The sequence below is a fragment of the Staurois parvus genome, unplaced genomic scaffold, assembly GCF_062004578.1.
Source record: "Staurois parvus isolate SC_StPar_1 unplaced genomic scaffold, SC_StPar_1.0 ptg002686l, whole genome shotgun sequence".
NCBI classification, from domain to species: Eukaryota; Metazoa; Chordata; class Amphibia; order Anura; family Ranidae; genus Staurois; species Staurois parvus.
In genome coordinates this window covers 2,136,505-2,156,557 of record NW_028320482.1, presented here as the reverse complement: position 1 = coordinate 2,156,557, position 20,053 = coordinate 2,136,505, and the positions used below count along the sequence as shown (strand labels likewise).

The 20,053-nt window shown below is 46.2% G+C and overlaps 1 protein-coding gene across 1 annotated transcript; it reads right to left on the bottom strand.

The window, feature by feature from the left end:
- Nucleotides 1–14,473: 14,473 nt before the first annotated feature.
- On the bottom strand, nucleotides 14,474–18,486 carry LOC149429942 (uncharacterized). Its single transcript, XM_089666315.1, has 6 exons — nucleotides 18,227–18,486; nucleotides 17,911–18,110; nucleotides 17,610–17,825; nucleotides 17,318–17,524; nucleotides 17,087–17,228; nucleotides 14,474–15,840 (listed from the first exon to the last, which is right to left on the bottom strand). The coding sequence occupies exons 1-6, from the start codon at nucleotides 18,396–18,398 to the stop codon at nucleotides 14,603–14,605; spliced, it is 2,175 nt and encodes a 724-aa protein (XP_089522441.1). The 5' UTR covers nucleotides 18,399–18,486; the 3' UTR covers nucleotides 14,474–14,602.
- Between the last annotated feature and the right edge of the window lie 1,567 nt (nucleotides 18,487–20,053).

Sequence of the window (20,053 nt, the reverse complement as noted above, 5' to 3'; positions counted from 1 at the left end):
ACCCCTCCCCCCCTTTTCCTGTCCGGCCAGGCTGCATGCCCGTACTAAGGGTCTGGTATAGATTTCCTGGGGGACGATCTCCCTTAGAATCCATACAAGACTAAAAGGATCTGATGTGTAATCTTGGGGGACTCTACAGAAGTCTTTTTTTTAATTTTGCTGTAGAATGTGATATACAGTTTGACCACCATCTCTGATCACCATCACAGCAGTGTAATGTCACCAGACCAGTGCTGCCAGTCAGTGTCCCCGATCACCGTCACACCAATCCCAGTGTCCCCGATCACCATCACACCAGTCCCAGTGTCCCCGATCACTGCCACACTAGTCACAGTGTCCCCGATCACCACCACACCAGTCCCAGTGTCCCCGATCACCGTCACACCAGTCCCAGTGTCCCCGATCACCGTCACACCAGTCCCAGTGTCTCTGATCACCGTCACACCAGTCCCAGTGTCTCTGATCACCGTCACACCAGTCCCAGTGTCCCCGATCACCATCACACCAGTCACAGTGTCTCTGATCACCGTCACACCAGTCCCAGTGTCTCTGATCACCGTCACACCAGTCCCAGTGTCCCCGATCACCGCCACACCAGTCCCAGTGTCCCCAATCACCGCCACACCAGTCCCAGTGTCCCCGATCACCGCCACACCAGTCCCAGTGTCTCTGATCACCATCACACCAGTCCCAGTGTCCCCGATCACCGCCACACCAGTCCCAGTGTCCCCGATCACCGCCACACCAGTCACAGTGTCCCCATTAACCATCATGCTAGTCACAGTGTCCCCATTAACCATCATGCTAGTCACAGTGTCCCTGATCACCGCCACACTAGTCACAGTGTCCCCATTAACCACCATGCTAGTCACAGTGTCCCTGATCACCTCCACACCAGTCAGTGTCCCCATTAACCATCATGCTGGTCACAGTGTCCCTGATCACCGGCCCACCATTCACAGTGTCCCCATTAACCATCATGCTTGTCAGTGTCCCTGATCACTGCTACACCAGTCTCAGTGTTCCTACACATAAGTCACAGTGTCCTTAATCATGGCCACACAAAACCAGTGCAGCCAGCAGCAGTGTTCCTCATTACCGCCACACCAGTCCCAATGTCACCAGACCAGTGTATGCCAGCAACAGTGTTCCTCATCACCACCACACCATTCCCAGTGTCACCAGACCAGTGTATGCTAGCAACAGTGTTCCTTATCACCACCACACCAGTCCCAGTGTCACCTGACCAATGCAGCCAGTAACAGTGTTCCTTATCACCACCACACCAGTCCCAGTGTCACCTGACAAATGCAGCCAGTAACAGTGTTCCTTATTACCACCACACCAGTCCCAGTGTCACCTGACCAATGCAGCCAGTAACAGTGTTCCTTATTACCACCACACCAGTCCCAGTGTCACCTGACAAATGCAGCCAGTAACAGTGTTCCTTATTACCACCACACCATTCCCAGTGTCACCTGACCAGTGTATGCCAGCAACAGTGTTCCTTATCACCACCACACCAGTCACATTATCAGCAGACCAGTCCAAGCCAGCAATGTTGCCCCAAATTGTTGCCACACCAGTCCCAGTGTCACCAGACCAGTGTAAGGCAACAGTGTTCCTGACTACTGACACATCCGTGCAGTGTTGCCTCTGCCTGATGCCTGTACTGACCCTAGCTTATTTATTGACCACATTTCTGCCCACTTCTTGGACCAATCCTTTGCCTGGATGGAGGAACATTGAGAGGAGAAGCTGTGAGGTTAGTGTGATGTCATAGGATTCTCTGACTCTGCGTGGAGGGACATTGGAAGAGGGAGATGTGAGGTCAGTGTGATGTCACTGGTTTCTCTGATCCCAGATGGAGGAACATTGGGAAGAGAAGCTGTGAGGTCAGTGTGATGCCATAGGTTTCTTGGACTCTGGATGGAGGGATAATGGGAGGAGGAGCTATGAGATCAGTGTGATGTCATAGGATTCTCTGACTCTGCATGGAGGGACATTGGAAGAGGGAGCTGTGAGGTCAGTGTGATGTCATAGGTTTCTCTGATTCCAGATGGAGGAACATTGGGAGAAGGAGCTGTAAAATCAATGTGATGTCATAGGTTTTTCTGACTCTGGATGGAGGGACCATGGGAGGAGGAGCTATGAGGTCAGTATGATGTCATAGGATTCTCTGACTCTGGATGGAGGGATATTGGGAGGAGGAGCTGTGAGGTCAGTGTGATGTCGTAAGATTCTCTGACTCTGGATGGAGGGACATTGGGAGGAGGAGCTGGGAGGTCAGTGTGATGTCATAGGAGTCTCTGACACTGAATGGGGGAACATTGGGAGGAGGAGCTATAGGGTTAGAGTGGTGTCACAGGATGGGCTGACTCTGGATGTTGGGACAATGTGTGATGGAGATGTGAGGTCAGTGTGATGTCATAGGATTCTCTGATTCTGATGGAGGGTGACACATGGGATAGGTATTTTATTGAGTCCATGGCAGACAGGAACAATTTTTAAGGGCTTGGTAGCCCACCTTTATTTAAAAGAAATATATATGTAATATATGGAATGTTGAATTGACAATAAATGCAGATTCTGTGTCACATTTTCCTATCATTGAGAGGCAACATTTGAGAGGTGGAGATCTACCATGACAACATGGAAGAGAGTAAAGATTATCAAGGTGCAACAATTTTATTTAGATAACTAGCAAGCCCCCAAAGATCAGTAGTGAATAGGGCATTGTACAGAGGTCAGTAGTATGTAGAGCAGTGTACAGAGGTCAGTAGGATGCAGGGCAGTGTACAGAGGTCGGTAGGATGTAGGGCAGTGTACAGTGGTCAGTAGGATGTAGGGCGGTGTACAGAGGTCGGTAGGATGTAGGGCGGTGTACAGAGGTCGGTAGGATGTAGGGCGGTGTACAGAGGTCGGTAGGATGTAGGGCGGTGTACAGAGGTCGGTAGGATGTAGGGCGGTGTACAGAGGTCGGTAGGATGTAGAGCGGTGTACAGAGGTCGGTAGGATGTAGGGCGGTGTACAGAGGTCGGTAGGATGTAGGGCGGTATACAGAGGTCGGTAGTATGTAGGGCGGTGTACAGTGGTCGGTATATGTAGGGCGGTGTACAGAGGTCGGTAGGATGTAGGGCGGTGTACAGAGGTCGGTAGGATGTAGGGCGGTGTACAGGGGTCGGTAGGATGTAGGGCGGTGTACAGGGGTCGGTAGGATGTAGAGCAGTGTACAGAGGTCGGTAGGATGTAGAGCAGTGTACAGAGGTCGGTAGGATGTAGGGCGGTGTACAGAGGTCAGTAGGATGTAGGGCGGTGTACAGAGGTCAGTAGGATGTAGGGCGGTGTACAGAGGTCAGTAGGATGTAGAGCAGTGTATAGAGGTCAGTAGGATGTAGGGCAGTGTACAGAGGTCGGTAGGATGTAGGGCAGTGTACAGAGGTCGGTAGGATGTAGGGCGGTGTACAGAGGTCGGTAGTATGTAGGGCGGTGTACAGAGGTCAGTAGGATGTAGGGCAGTGTACAGAGGTCGGTAGGATGTAGGGCAGTGTACAGAGGTCGGTAGGATGTATGGCAGTGTACAGAGGTCAGTAGTATGTAGGGCAGTGTACAGAGGTCAGTAGGATGTAGGGCAGTGTACAGAGGTCGGTAGGATGTAGGGCAGTGTACAGAGGTCGGTAGGATGTAGGGCGGTGTACAGAGGTCGGTAGTATGTAGGGCGGTGTACAGAGGTCAGTAGGATGTAGGGCAGTGTACAGAGGTCGGTAGGATGTAGGGCAGTGTACAGAGGTCGGTAGGATGTATGGCAGTGTACAGAGGTCAGTAGTATGTAGGGCAGTGTACAGAGGTCAGTAGGATGTAGGGCAGTGTACAGAGGTCAGGCGGCTTTATAGAGGGAGAACACGCGCAGGGATCTGGTTTTGTGCTACATAAGCGCTCCAGCGCACGACTGCGTCATCTGAGGCATTTTGTGTGGTCGTTTTGCCAGGGTTGAAGCGGTCGGGGTTTACTGCTATGTGTGGTTAGGGGTGACCTGGAAGGTGCTCAGCGGTGATAGGAGCATACCGACCCCTCCGCCCGCTCCGTCTGGGTGAATGGGTCCAGATGAGGCCTCCATAGGAGAGGGCAGCAGGGGAGGTGGAGTCATTGGCTTGGATCCAGGTTTCGGTGACCGCTAGGAGGTTGAGGGAGTGGGAGACAAAGAGGTTGTGGATGGCGGTGAGCTTGTTGCAAACCGAGCGGGCGTTCAGGAGTGCAACCGAGAGGGGAGGGGTAGATGTGGGGAGGAGGGGGACAGATATGAGATTGAGGGAGTTGCGGTGGTTGGCGTGAGTAGGGGCGTGCCGGGAGGGGGAGTGGAGAGATGGGGGGCCAGGGTTCGGGGAGATGTCACCGGCGGTTAGGAGAAGGAGGGTGAGGAAGGTGGCATGGGAACGGGAGGTGCAGGAGAGCGTGGGTCTGTTGGTGGTGGCATGTGGGTCGGCGGGGGAGTGGAGTATCAGGAGGAGGTGGTGAGAGCCATAGAGGGGGGAAGGAAGAAGTGAGGGTGCGATATAGAGCTGTTTTGGGGGAGTAGGGGGGTTGAGGGAGGCAAGTTTGGGGATGGAGGAGAGGAGAACGAGGAGGAGGAGTGCAGGTGGCATGCTAGGGTGGGCAGAATGCTGATCGGGTCGGAGAGGAGGGAGGTTTCAGTCAGGACGTGAGGATGGGGAGAGTCCGTTATGCCATGTCGGAGTTCATCAGTGTCCAATCGTAGGAGGGGAGTGGGAGTGGTGGGCGGCTGGGGCCGCAGCTGGCTGGTTGCAGTCTGTGGGTGCTGTAGGCCGGCGTCCGCGAGTGTTGTGGCACGGCGTCCGTGGGCACAGTGGGGCGGCGGCTGGACGAGCTGTGGGACGCGGTGATTGGAGGTGTTGTAGGCCCGGCGTCGGGAGGCATTGAGTGCACAGCTTCGGGAGGTGATGAGGGCCTGGCGTCAGGAGACTGCTAGCCCTATTCTGAGTTTTCCCATTAAATCTCTTCCCAAGAGACTCACTGGGCAACTGGTGATGATTCTGAAGCTCTTCCATACAGTGGTGCCTTCCCTCGCTGGATCTGTTATAGGTAGGGGTGGTGTTGTATAGGTCTTGGTGGGGATCCCATTAATTCCCATAGAAGGTTCAGCGTTCACAATTTCCCCTCTCTAAAATTCCTTTGTGATAGTACTGCAAGTTGCACCATTATCGACCAAAAAAGGAACATATCTGTCATTCACACAGCGTGAGATCATAGGTTGCTCTTTGTAATGGAGAGAGACCATGGGAAACGCTGGGTCCCCACCTTCCGGGCAGCTTCATTGGCGATCGTTTGAGTTCCAATCAATGGGGAATTTAACCTGAGGTCTGGTAACAGGAGTAGGGGGGATGGCTTTTTGTGATTGACTGTCACTCTGCCTCCTGTCTTCATAAGGGCAGTCCCTTTTCCAGTGATTTGGGTCCCCACAGTTGAAACAACCTGCCCTGGAATTTGTTCTATCAGAATATCTTTGTCCTCTTCCCCTGTTCCCCCAGTATCCCTCCTGGTAATGGACGGGGACGGGTTTCTCCTTCTCCCGGGGGATTTCAAAACATCCTGCAGCATCTTTCTCAGTGATTTTAGTTTGCATATCATCCATGGACAAGGTTGCCCACTCTGATATTTGCTGCTTAACCATCAGCATATATTGGGGCTTTAACCACTTCCAGTCCGGACACTTTTACCCCCTTCCAGTCCAGGGCAATTTTCAGCTTTCAGCGCTATCACACCTTGAATGACAATTGCGCAGTCATGCAATACTGTACCCATATGAATTTTTTACCATTTTTTTGAGACAGATAAAGCTTTATTTGGGAGGTATTTATTCACCGCTGGGATTTTTATTTTTTTTACTATGTAAATGAAAAAGTCCAAACATTTTGAAAAAAAAGTGTTTTTTTTAATACAATTTTGCAAATAAATAATATTTCATCATAAATCTTGGCCAAAATTTATTCCGTTATTTTTTTAGTAAAAAAACAAAAAATCCAAATTAGTTTATAACCAAAAATTATAATTTTTTTAAAATTTTTTTTACATTTTTATATATATATATTTTTTTTTACATACTGTCACCCTAGCAGTACAGTGCCACCATGGTGACACTGTACTACTTGTGGGGGTGATGAAGATTTTTTTTTTGTTTTTTACAGTGATTGCTTTTATACCCATATAGGATGTAAAAGCAATCATTTCTCTTTCTCTCTGTCTGCATTCTTGCAGCCATTGAGAACTACTGAGTGAGCTGTGATTGGTCACAGCTTGTCACATGGTACAAGGCTGTTGTGAATAGCCTTGTACCATGTGACCTCTGTGATCATTCACAGATTTCACACGTAGTAAGCAATGATGTCACAAGTGACATCTTGCTTACTACTTTGCATGTGATCACTGATTGGTCAATCAGCGATCACATGATCGGGACCTCGTGCAGAGGTCCCGTCCAACAATCGGTGTTTCACTGTGTCCAGAGGACACAGCGGGCACCGGATCGCGGTGCTGGGAGCGCGCACAGCTAGAAATGGCAAGTGCCGTTTATGAACGGCAACCCGCCCCTGGAGTGCCACCGTCCGGCCGGCAAGTGGTTAAGGCACAATTAGTAGCGGTGGTGGTGCCTAGAACTAGGGGTGTATTGATACGGGGGACATTTTCCTAATTCCACTGAGAGGTAGTACCAACCAGTGAATCAATAATCAATCTGATATCTTCCAGGGGGAAATTTCTCCCCTTACATGCCTCCTTCAAATATGCCAGTGTTCCCCCCGGTGTAGTAGTGGGCTTGGGACAGTGTTTAGTGATACGGTCAATATCCTCTACCTCCAAACACTCTATTATTAGCGTGTCTCCTACAGTGAGGAATGGATATTGCTTGGTCTGTGTCACCACCTTGTGTCTGGTTCTACCTGCCGGTCCGGGGCTAAGGAACCCTCCCAGTCCTGTTTTATTCGCCAGATCTATTAATAGGGACCCTGATGTCCCTTCTGATCCTTCAGCAGGAGACGTCCCCTCATCCTGTGTGAAATCAGGGATTGACTGCTGTGTCCCTGGGGATCCCTTGGGTGGGGGTTCAGGTCGGTCTTCCACCGCGCCCTGGACTGGGGTTGGGGCTGTGGGTTGGATTTGCTGTTGTGCCGCAATGGCTGCAAGGAAATCCACGTCCTCTTTGGAGAAAGAGGGATATATTCGAGGTACCTTTTCCGGACCCGGAACATAAGGGGGTGGATGTATACTTGGTATTACTATAGTTGTCTTATTTCTACTCTTTTCACTGGCATGTAATCCCGATGCCGGTTTATCTTTTGGATTCTCCGTTATTCTTTTCATTTTCCTGTCTGCCCCGTCATACCAACAAGATGCATATTTAACCACATGCCGCCCAGCCACCGCATATAAACGGAGGCAGGGCGGCGCTCGTAGGCAAAAGCACGTTTTAAAACGGCTGCCTTCAAAACAGGTAGGAGGCGCGCGCCCGCCCTGCCTGTCCCGCGTGTGTCAGCAGCGGGTCTCCGCCGCCGGGTCGTTTTCCCGCGATGAGCGGTAATCACTGACACAGAGCAGGGCTGCATTGTTTACACACAGCCCTGCTCTGTGACAGTTTGCCGACAAGCTGCAGAGGGAGAGAAGAGTTTCTCTCCCTCGATCAGCTCCCCCCTCCCTCCCCCATCCAGTACACACCCCCGCCCCCTAGTAAAACACTCCCCTTACACAGCAAATTCTAAAAATGTTAATCCCTTCCTCCCCAGTGACATTAGTACAGTTTCAGTGGTTTTTTTTCACTGATCACTGTATTGGTGTCACTGGGGATGTCAGTGACCCCAAGTCAGTTCCCCCCACCAGTGTCAAAATGTCCACCGCAGTCCCGCAGTCCCGCCATAAGTCGCTGGTCGCCGCCATAAGTCGCTGATCAGCGCCATTATTAGTATAAATAAAAATTAAAAATCCCAGTATCTTTCCCGCCATTTGTAAACGCTATAACTTTCACGTAAACCAATTAATTTACACGTATTGGGTTTTTTTTTTTAGCAAAGACATGTTGCAGAATGCATTTTGGCAGAAATTTATGACTAAATTTGATTTTTGCATTTTTTTTTACTGGACATGTTTTATAGCAAAAAGTCCAAAATATTGGTTTTTTTTTTCCTCAAAATTGTCAGCCTTTTTTTTTATAGCGCAAAAAATAAAAACCGCACAGGCGATCAAATACCACCAAAAGAAAGCTCAATTTGTGGGGAAAAAAAGGATGTAAATGTTATTTATGTACCGTATTGCATGACCGCGCAATTGTCTGTTAAACTAGCGCAGTGCTAGAAAAATGGTGTAAATTGCAGTATCTATACCATAGATTGTAGACGCTATAACTTTCACACAAAGCAATCAATATACACTTATTGGGATTTTTTTTACCAAAAACATGGAGCAGAATACATTTTGGCCAAAATTTATAACCAACTTTGAGTTTACTATATATTTTTTATAGCAGAAAGTAAAAAATATTGTTTTTCTTCAAAATTTTTGGCCTTTTTTTGTTTATAGCATGAAAAATAAAAAGCGCACAGGTGATCAAATACCACCGAAAGAAAGCTCTATTTGTGTGAAACAAAAGGACGTAAATTTGGTTTGGGTGCAGCATTGCATGACCGCGCAATTATCAGTTGAATTAGTGCAGCGCCGAGTAGCAAAAAGAGGCGTGGTCATTAAGGGGGGTAAATCCTCTGGAGGTCAAGTGGTTAAGCCAGTTTTCTCCTCCTCCCCTCATGTATTCCTTGTCCCATTGTGGATGTCCCGGGTAGTATGGGAAAGCTTCAGTATCTCCTAAACATAATCCTTTTATCATATCCATGTGAAAGGTGTCATTATCTCCTGTTCTCGGGAACAGACTTGAACTGCCCATTGTTTCAGTCCATCCCGCTAAATTATCCACCCATGGATTTATAAAATAATAATTAGTCCCACAAATCCGTGCTACAAAATCCTTACATGTCTCCCCTGGTTCGGGACAAGGTGTATTGTTACTCTTAAATGTCCCATTCTGTCTGGTTTATGATTGATTCAAGACTAGAAAGAAGATGGTGATTCACGGTGCTCGACTGCCACCTGGGGTTGTAATTCCCAAAACGTGAATCTAGTCACTTGAGTGCCGTCTTGAATCGAATGATCTGTGACCAATTATCACTCTCAACAGAATGGAAAGAGGAGGAAGGAGGCAGAGAGAAAAAAAAAAAAGACAGGAGACAAGTAAAAATATGGGATGGATGTTCCCTTAATTTGTGTCCTGAAAAGGACACTGTATGTAATAATATCTCTTTTCTCTAACCTGTTTTCTAACTTCTTCCACTGTAATGCAGGCCATAGATGGGGAGAAAAAACGGCAGATTTTTCTTTTAAAAAACGAAAATTCGGTCGTTCAAGCGGCCGACGTTACCATCAATGGTAAAAAAAATCGGCCGATTTTCATCCCTTCTACAGCTGGCAAAAAGTGTCCCTGCAGAGAGCTCCGCTATTTCTGACAGTTCCTTCACATTTACAGCGGTTGAAACATTGTATCTATTTGTTTCCATTTAGGATACAGATGTTTTTATTCGGAAACAAATAGATACAATGTTTCAACCGCTGTAAATGTCAAAGAACTGTCAGAAATAGCAGAGCTCTCTGCAGAGATGATCCTCCTCCTCCTTCCTCCCTCCTCCTCCTCATCATCATCCTCCTCATCATCATCCTCCTCATCATCATCCTCATCCTCCTCCTCATCATCCTCCTCCTCATCATCCTCCTCATCACCCTCATCCTCATCATCCTCTTCTTCTTCCTACTCATCCTCATCCTCCTCTTCTTCCTCATCATCCTCTTCTTCTTCCTACTCATCCTCATCCTCCTCCTCCTCTTCTTCCTCATCCTCCTCTTCTTCCTCATCCTCCTCTTCTTCCTCATCATCCTCTTCTTCCTCATCATCCTCTTCTTCTTCATCCTCCTCCTCCTCCTCTTCTTCTTCCTCATCCTCTTCTTCTTCATCATCCTCATCCTCCTCTTCTTCATCAGCATCATCCTCATCCTCCTCTTCTTCATCCTCTTCTTCTTCATCCTCTTCTTCTTCATCCTCTTCTTCTTCATCCTCATCTTCTTCATCCTCATCCTCTTCTTCTTCCTCTTCTTCTTCTTCATCCTCTTCTTCATCCTCTTCCTCTTCTTCTTTTTCTTCTTTTTGTCTTCCTCTTGCAGGTCACTGCTCATGCGCAGATTTTTTTATCGGTAAAAAAATCGGCCGATTTGCCCACTAATTGCCGCGAAAATCGGCCGATCGGCAAAATCGGCTGATTTTTTTCCAACTTTACCGAAAAAAAAAAACGGCCAAAATACCGAAAAACGGCCGACCAAATCGCCCACTAACGATCCGAAAATCGGCCGATTTTATTTTCGGCCGAAAAATCGGCCGATTTTCGACCCATCTATGGCCTGCATAAGTCCCTCTTGAAATTCTACTGCACAATGTAAATTTACCCTTTCTACCTGTATTTTAGGACTGCCTTGATCAAAAAAAGGTCTTTTTCCTAGTTTATATTTATATCCCTTTTCTACCTTGCTGATGAGATATCCTTCGGGGATATGATAACTAAAAAACAATCCCCATACACATTCAGGGCAAGTCATTAGTAGAATATACAATCCGTAACTCCCGGTCCATACACTTACCACCTGGACCTCGGTGTTACACAACAAATTATCTTATACTTTATGCGATAGAAAGACAAGCAGCAGGAGTCCGGCGGCCCAATCCCGCCAGTGTCAATATTTTCTGGACATCCAATGTCCTTCAAGTACTTTCCCAAAGTTTGGAGCGAAGCCTGGCAGCTGTGTGCTGAGTCTGGATCGGAGGAATCGGTGCTGACCGGAAGAGCCGTAGAACAGTCGGATAGATTCTCACACACTGTCCAAACGTTCATCCATGAGCAGCTTCTTGTATGGAGAAAGAGGAGATCATAGGAGGATCTTAGCAGACCAACATTTCCATCTGGAATACTATACATAGGAGCATTATCCCACCAGTCCTGGAAGGACTAAAAGTCTATTTGCCTAAATTATTTGGGCAAATATTAAGGTGAGCGCATATTGAGACTACACGGCACCTGGAAAGAGGGATTAAGGAGTTCACCTGCACATTGCAAATATTTATAAAAAGACTTTTATTTATGCACTTTATTAATTATATTTGCACATTTATTATCGAATTGGCATTATTATAAATATTGATTGAGCACATATGGTATGTTTTAGCACAATAATGGTTTGATATATTGATATTTATTTTTTTAATTAATTTATATGTCACATCAATTAATTTTGTCATTTTTTAATTTATTTATTTATAAGCGTGATATATACCATGTGATAAAGGGTTTATAATAGGAGCGCGGCACTATAAGTGTATATAACTGGATAATAGATACACAATTAAGTGGGTTTGTGTAAGTGTCAGCGAACCAAGCACATTATTTAAGCAGTTAATTATTAATATGCTATTGAACACCTCATTCATAATAGCTCACAAGTATTCACTTTTTGTGTACTTTCCCAAAGTACATATACATTTTGCCGGCAAGTATCTGAAACAAACCCTCTCTCTAAAACATACTTCCCAAGTATGTGGGCATCGGAACCCGGCCAGAGCCTAGTCACGGTAAATATCAGAAATATGAATCAATACTCACCAGACAGGATGACCCTCCGATCCCGGACGAGCCCCCAAACTGAAAGGGATTTTTCTTTAATGACCACTGGCAGGTTTCGGCCCCCGTTGGATCCAAGAGACTGCTCTCTGCAAGGAAGAAATTCACACGCATACCAAGTCTTCCAGAAAGCAATCTAATCTTTATTCATAATACTCCTCCTTATATATGATAAGTTGTAACAGGAAAACATAGAATGGAATTTCATTGGGTTATTGTCAAGGCTATGTACGTGACATCTGTAACAATTCATATCGCCCAGACCTTGAATCATTTACAAAAAACCAACGGTATTTTCCCTTAAAGCAGAAGTGGTTAACTTTTAACTACAGTGGAGATCGAAAGTTTGGGCACCCCAGCTAAAAATTTGTATTAATGTGCATAAAGAAGCCAAGGAAAGATGGAAAAATCTCCAAAAGGCATCAAATTACAGATTAGACATTCTTATAATATGTCAACAAAAGTTAGATTTTATTTCCATCATTTACACTTTCAAAATAACAGGAAACAAAAAAATGGCGTCTGCAAAAGTTTGGGCACCCTGCAGAGTTAATATCTTGTACTGCCCCCTTTGGCAAGTATCACAGCTTGTAAACACTTTTTGTAGCCAGCCAAGAGTCTTTCAATTCTTGTTTGAGGTATCTTTGCCCATTCTTCCTTACAAAAGTCTTCCAGTTCTTTGAGATTTCTGGGCTGTCTGTCATGCACTGCTCTTTTAAGGTCTATCCATAGATTTTCAATTATGTTGAGGTCAGGAGATTGTGAAGGCCATGGCAAAACCTTCAGTTTACGCCTCTTGATGTAATCCCCCGTAGATTTCGAGGTGTGTTTAGGATCATTATCCATTTGTAGAAGCCATCCTCTCTTTAACTTCAGCTTTTTCACAGATGGCATCAAGTTACCATCCAAAATTTGCTGAAATTTTATTGAATCCATTTTTCCTTCTACTCGTGAGATGTTCCCTGTGCCACTGGCTGCAACACAACCCCAAAGCATGATTGATCCAACCCCATGCTTGACAGTTGGACAGAGGTTCTTTTCATTAAATTCTGTGCCCCTTCTTCTCCAAACGTACCTTTGCTCATTCCGGCCAAAAAGTTCAATTTTAACCTCATCGGTCCACAGAACTTGTTTCCAAAATGCATCAGGCTTGTCTATATGTTCATTTGCAAAGTTCAAACGATGATTTTTGTGGTGAGGACGTAGAAGAGGTTTTCTTCTGATGACTCTTCCATGAAGACCATATTTGTACAAGTATCTCTTTATAGTGGAATAGTGTACCACAACTCCAGTGTCTGCCAGATCTTTCTGGAGGGATCGTGCAGTCAAACGTGGGTTTTGAATTGTTTTTCTCACAATCCTGCGAGCTGTTCTGTCTGATATTTTTCTTGGTCTTCCAGATCTTGCTTTAACTTCCACTGTTCCTGATGACTGCCATTTCTTAATTACATTCCGAACAGAGGATATTGACATCTGAAAACGCTTTGCGATCTTCTTATAGCCTTCTCCAGCTTTGTGAGCGTCAACTATTTTCAGTTTCAGTTTTCTAGACAACTGCTTAGAAGAACCCATGGTGCTGATTGTTGGGGCAAGGTCAGATGAGTCTGGGCATTTAAAACCTTTGAGATTGACATCACCTGGTCTTCCCAGACGATGATTGAGGACAATCCATGACACTGGCAGGTCTCAGCTTTGCAAAGGGGGCAGTGCATGCTATAAATTCTGCAGGGTGCCCAAACTTTTGCAGACGCCATTTTTTTGTTTTCTGTTATTTTGAAAGTGTAAATGATGGAAATAAAATCTAACTTTTGTTGACATATTATAAGAATGTCTAATCTGTAATTTGATGCCTTTTGGAGATTTTTCCATCTTTCCTTGGCTTCTTTATGCACATTAATACAAATTTTTAGCTGGGGTGCCCAAACTTTCGATCCCCAGTGTATATCATAGCAGAAACAGGTGCTGTTAGTACAAAGAAATAATTGGTTACATTTTCATGCCTTGAGCAAAACTAGATTTAAAGGATGAGTGGGTGCAGTTCTATAGCACGTAACTGACACACACACACAACTATACATTTAATTATCTAGACAAAATATAAAATGGATAACAAGATGGAGTATAGAAAACAAAATGGAGGGCGAGAAACACACATTTCCCTTCAATCCATGTCTTTGATGACCTCTGATCTCCTTATGGACTGTTTCTTCCATTATGAAGATCAGCCATGGAGTATATCTGAGGTGTATATCAGGGTGTGCTTCTTCACCACATGAGAGCTGGGATGTCCAGCAACATTCATAGTGAAGACATTTCCCGCACTCAAGGCACTAATACACCTCCAGGGTTGTGTGGGACACCCCTGATGTACAGGAAGACAGGACTTCAGTGAGGAACATTTCCCTCACTCAGGACAGGAATACGGCTTCTCTCCCATGTGAGATCTCTGATGTCTGTAAAGATAGGACTTCATTGAAAAACATTTCCCGTACTCGCGACAAGAGTAGGGTTTCTCCCCTGTGTGAGACCTCTGATGTGCGACAAGATCTGATTTTTGAACAAAACATTTCCCACACTCAGAACAGGAATGTGGCTTCTCACCCGTGTGCCATTTCTGGTGTCTGTAAAGATTGGACTTGTCTGAAAAACATTTCCAGCACTCAGAGCAGGAAAATGGCTTTTCCCTCATGTGAGACCTTTGATGTTTAACAAGAAGGGATTTATTTTCAAAACATTTCCCGCACTCAGGACAGGAATATGGCTTTTCCTTAGTGTGAGATCTCTGATGTCTGTAAAGGCTGGACTTATGTGAAACATTTCCCACACTTAGATCAGGAAAGTGGTTCTTGTCCTGTGTGAGATCTCTGATGACTGTAAAGATGGGACTTCTGTGAAAAACATTGTCCACACTCAGGACAGGAATACGGCTTTTCTCCCGTGTGGGACCTTTGATGTAAGGAAAGATAGTACTTTTTTGAAAAACATTTTGCACAATCTGGACAGGAATATGGCTTCTCTCCTGTGTGAGACCTCTGATGTATGACAAGTTGTTCTTTTTGTGCAAAACATTTCCCGCACTCAGAACAGGAATAAGGCTTCTCACCTCTGTGCAATCTCCGATGTTTCTGAACACCGGACTGCTGTGAAAAACATTTCCCGCACTCAGGACAGGAATACGGCCTTTCCCCCGTGTGAGACCTTTGATGCAGAACAAGCTCTGATTTTTGTAAAAAACATTTCCCACACTCAGAACAGAAATACGGCTTCTCACCTGTGTGCATTTTCTGATGTCTGTAAATCTGTGACTGAAATGAAAAACATTTCCCGCACTCAGGACAGGAAAATGGCTTCTCCCCTGTGTGAGATCTCTGATGAATTGCAAGTCCTGATATGTGTAAAAAACATTTCCCACATTCATGACAGGAATGTAGTTTCTCCCCTGTGTGAGTTCTCTGATGTATGACAAGTTGTGATATTAGTAAAAAGCATTGCCCGCACTCAGGACAGGAATGTGGCTTTTCTCCTGTATGAGTTTTCCAATGTGTGTAAAGATTGGAATGAGTTATAAAACATTTCCCACACTCAGGACAGGAATACGGCTTTTCCCCTGTGTGAGTTTTCCGGTGATCGTAAAAATTGGACTGAGTTGAAAAACATTTCCCGCACTCAGGACAGGAATATGGCTTTTCACCTGTATGAGTTCTGTTATGCACAATAAGATTGCGTTTAAATTTGAAACTTTTCCCGCACTCGATACAGGAATATGGCTTCTCTGCCATGTGAGTTTTCTTATGCCTATTAAGACTAGATTTGACCCAAAAACCCTTCCCGCACTCAATACAGGAGAAGATCTTCCCTGTTTGCAGGCTGGCCCGGTCCCGCACAGTCTGAGGTTCCTCAGGATACGAGGAATCCGATGGTCCATCTACACTGGGTGGTGCCGGATGGACATTGGAGGGAGCCGGGTTTTCTCCTGGACTATACTGTGTGATGTCCTCATCTTCTACTTTCCAGTCTGGAGACAAAGTGAGACAATCCTCGGAGGTTTTCCTCATCTCCCGTCCATGGACTAAAATACAAAGACAAAGAGGATTACTAGACAGGAGCTGATTGGTTCCCCAAACCAGGACTCCACCCACATCAGGAAGTTTGGTCTCGGAGGAGCTTACAATTCCACCCTCAAGGGAACTAGGAAATGGCTCCTCTGATCTCCTACCAGGTCATTTTTTTATTCATGGACCTTAGTCAGAGAGTGAGGAAACAACCAGAACTGTCTTTTATAGGAGGGACAGTGATGAGGGGATTATAGGACGAGGGTCCCCACCCCCTCTATCACTCATCGCCATCTTCCCAACACAAGAAGTACTGCACTTCCTTATTTAGTCCATGATTTAGTCATGAAGAACAGCGGGGCTGAGCCCCACCAGAGGTCAGAGAGTGAGGATGGGGGGAGACCAACCAAGATGAAGACTGGACTGATCCTGAAGACCACCATCATTGGGGTATTGACTCCTCCCTCATTATCACTTTCTGTTTAAGGGTCCAAAGTTGGAGGATGTTATCACATTATTATCAACATGTAAAAGTCTGTGCTCCAATCAGATCATCCGATATAAAATGTCCAGCTGGGAGGAAATGGGTGTAACAAAAGAGAATCCATATTACGTGTATATACATATATAGCAGTGGGGGGAGGGGGGAGAGCAGAAGTCAGGACTATGGAATGTGCAACATACAGTATATAGTTCAGGGGTCAGGAGTATGTAATGTGAAAAATAAATTATATAGTGTAAGGGTCAGGACTCCTAAGATCAGTATTCAGTAGAAGCTAAATGTTTCCTGTAGACAAGTTGCAGAGGTCCCACACCGCTGCCTCCCATCTCCTGAGACTGCACTCAGTGACTTGGGTCTGAGACTATACAGACATATCCCTCCACCCGGCACAGCCAGCAGACTACAGAGTAACCCTGGGAGAATTACTCTGTCAGGGATCTTACTAGAACCAGCCATGGGACAAAAGATCCAAAGCACTCGCCACAGGTCCCTAGGTCAAGCAACACTGTTGATGAACAAAATCAACATTTTGCTGCCAGCTGAACCCCAGAACCTCCATAAATCCAGTCTAGATACATAAATTGTGTCTGCAGCACAGAGAAGGAAGATTATCCGAGAGAAATCCAGGAATACAGGACGGGGAACACAGCTCAGGAAAGTGACCAGGGGATTACAGGCTGATATCACCCAGTCCCCGCCCGACTCTGGACCAATCAGTGAGCAGTATGGGTGGAGGAATGGATTTAGTGTTCATGACCCACCTGTGCTGATCTCTGTAGGAGTGTCCTCCTCTATAAATGTCCCCGTTATTCCATCCTCCTCCATAGACTGCTGATCATCCCTCACATACGCCTCTTCTTCTTCTGCTTTAACCTCAACTTTAGAATCTCTCAGGTTTCCACTCTGAATATATAATAAAAATGCCATCAATGGTAACAATGCAGATAATGTACAGATCCTAATGATACTATCAGTGATTGTTCCTCATCTACCTGATGATGGTGAGGGATGGTGTGACCTTCCTGTGTGGAATCCCGGGAATACAGAGGACGGGGACATCTCTCTGGGGGGTTCCTGGTATTAGGTGGCTCCATCATATCCTTGTGTCCTTCTGAAAACTCCTCCATCACTCCATACTCCTCATCCTCCTCTTTATACTCTTCTTTAACAACAATATTATCATCCCCGAGGATTCCACTCTGAATATATAATAAAATATTCATTGTAACAAACATGCTGTGTAAAAATATAAACTATCAATAATTGTTACTCAACTCCACCTACCTGATGGTGAGGGATGATGTGACTTTCTTGTGTGGAATCCCGGGAATACAGAGGACGGGGACAATTCTCTGGCGGGTTTCTGTAGCTGGATGACTCCACCATGGTGTCCTCATATAGAACTTTTGGAAACTTTACCTCCTCCATCCCCCCATCCTTATCATCTTCCTCTTTTATCTCTTCTTTAACCTCAACTTTAGGATCTCTCAGGTTTCCACTCTGAATAATAAAAATGCTATCAATGGTAACAATGCAGATAATGTACAGATCCTAATGATACTATCAGTGATTGTTCCTCATCTACCTGATGATGGTGAGGGATGGTGTGACCTTCCTGTGCGGAATCCCGGGAATACAGAGGACGGGGACATCTCTCTGGTGGGTTCCCATGACTGGATCCATCTACCTGATGATGGTGAGGGATGGTGTGATCTTCCTGTGTGGAATCCCGGGAATACAGAGGACGGGGACATCTCTCTGGTGGGTTCCCATGACTGGATCCATCTGTAGGAAACACACACACTGACTGAATCCATTGTTTCTATGTGTTTATCAGATGATGGGGGATCTAGGTGGATCCTCCGTACTGCTCTCTCCTTTACAATAAAGTCTCCTCTTACCCGGTGATGTGAGGGGCGGCTGATTGTCCATCATGACGTCCTTGTAGAGATCCTTGTGTCCTTCTAAATACTCCCACTCCTCCCGTTCAATGATCTTGCTGGTGACTTCTAGAATCTTCTTCTTCTTTCTCTCTTCTATCAGGGAGGGAGGTGGAGGCAATATGATAATCATATGATCTCCAGACTTCACAGGAGGAATATTCTATTTTGAACACAACTAGAAAATCAAATGACATTCACAGAATCCTCCTCACCTCTCCTTCAGGTCTATGTTTTTTTAAATAGAGAAGAGTGATGTTGTGTGACCTCTCAGAATTCTCCTCTCCAGTCAAATCTCCATTTTATTAAAGCCACACTTAATAGTGAACCCACACAAGGCCCCCCCTACTCTGCAGGACAAAAACAGGTCATAGGCATTTTGATGTCATTATATACAACATAAGGCCAACAGTCCTGCTTTGTTTGTGAGGATTCCAAGGGGTCCGCCCACATCCTAAGAGCATCGGGAAAAAAGACATGGGAGCTGGATGGAGGGACATCAGGAGGAAGAGTTGTGAGGTCAACGTGTGATGTCATAGGATGGCCTGACTCCCAATGGAGGGAAATTAGGAACAGGAGCCATGAGGTCAGTGGGATGTCGTAGGATTCTTTGACTCTGGATGGGGGAACATGGAGAGGATCATTTCTCCCGGGTGCATCCCACCTCTCCTAAACTGAAAGATACATTTTGTCTTTGGGCTCTGCCTGGACACATCCTATCCCTGTCCAAATCATGGCGCCTGAACCTCCGCAACATCTCCAGAATACGCTCCTTTTTAACCAATGATACCACAAGGCTCCTAATTCACTCCCTGGTTATCTCACATCTCGACTACTGCAACTCCCTCCTCATTGGCTTACCTTTACATAGGCTCTCCCCCCTCCAGTCCATCATAAATACTGCTGCCAGACTCATCCACCTCACCAACCATTCAATGTCCTCCACCCCTCTCTGCCAATCCCTCCACTGGCCTCCATTCAGTGTCCTTCACTCCTCTCTGCCAATCCCTCCACTGGCTTCCATTCAGTATGCTCCACCCCTCTCTGCCAATCCCTCCACTGGCCTCCACTCAGTGTCCTCCACCCCTCTCTGCCAATCCATCCACTGACCTCCATTCAGTGTCCTCCACCCCTCTCTGCCAATCCCTCCACTGGCCTCCACCCCTCTCTGCCAATCCCTCCACTGGCCTCCACTCAGTGTCCTCCATCCCTCACTGTCAATCCCTCCACTGACTTCCACTCAGTGTCCTCCATCTCTCACTGTCAATCCCTCCACTGGCTTCCACTCAGTGTCCTCCACCCCTCTCTGCCAATCCCTCCACTGGCCTCCATCCCTCTCTGCCAATCCCTTCACTGGCCTCCATTCAGTGTCCTCCACCCCTCTCTGCCAATCCCTCCACTGGCCTCCATCCCTCTCTGCCAATCCCTTCACTGGCCTCCATTCAGTGTCCTCCACCCCTCTCTGCCAATCCCTCCACTGGCTTCCACTCAGTGTCCTCCACCCCTCTGCCAATCCCTCCACTGGCCTCCATTCAGTGTCCTCCACCCCTCTCTGCCAATCCCTCCACTGGCCTCCACTCACCTAACGAATAAAATTCAAAATACTAACAACTTACAAAGCCATCTACAACTCTGCCCCCAGCTACATCACCAACCTGGTCTCATATCAACCAAACCGCTCTCTTTGATCCTCCCAAGACTTTGTGCTCTAGTTCCCATGCTAACCTCCAGGATTTCTCCTGAGCTTCTCCCATCCTATGGAACTCCCTACCCCAATCTGTCTGGCTG

Bases quoted from the DNA above. Each gene is read 5' to 3' on its own strand.
- LOC149429942 (XM_089666315.1), bottom strand. From the start codon at position 18,398: ATGATTATCATATTGCCTCCACCTCCCTCCCTGATAGAAGAGAGAAAG. The intron at 17,229-17,317 runs GTAGATGAGGAA...TTATATATTCAG, and splicing joins CCATCCCTCACCATCATCAG to AGTGGAAACCTGAGAGATTC. The intron at 15,841-17,086 runs GTGGGTCATGAA...TTTGTATTTTAG, and splicing joins TCCTACAGAGATCAGCACAG to TCCATGGACGGGAGATGAGG.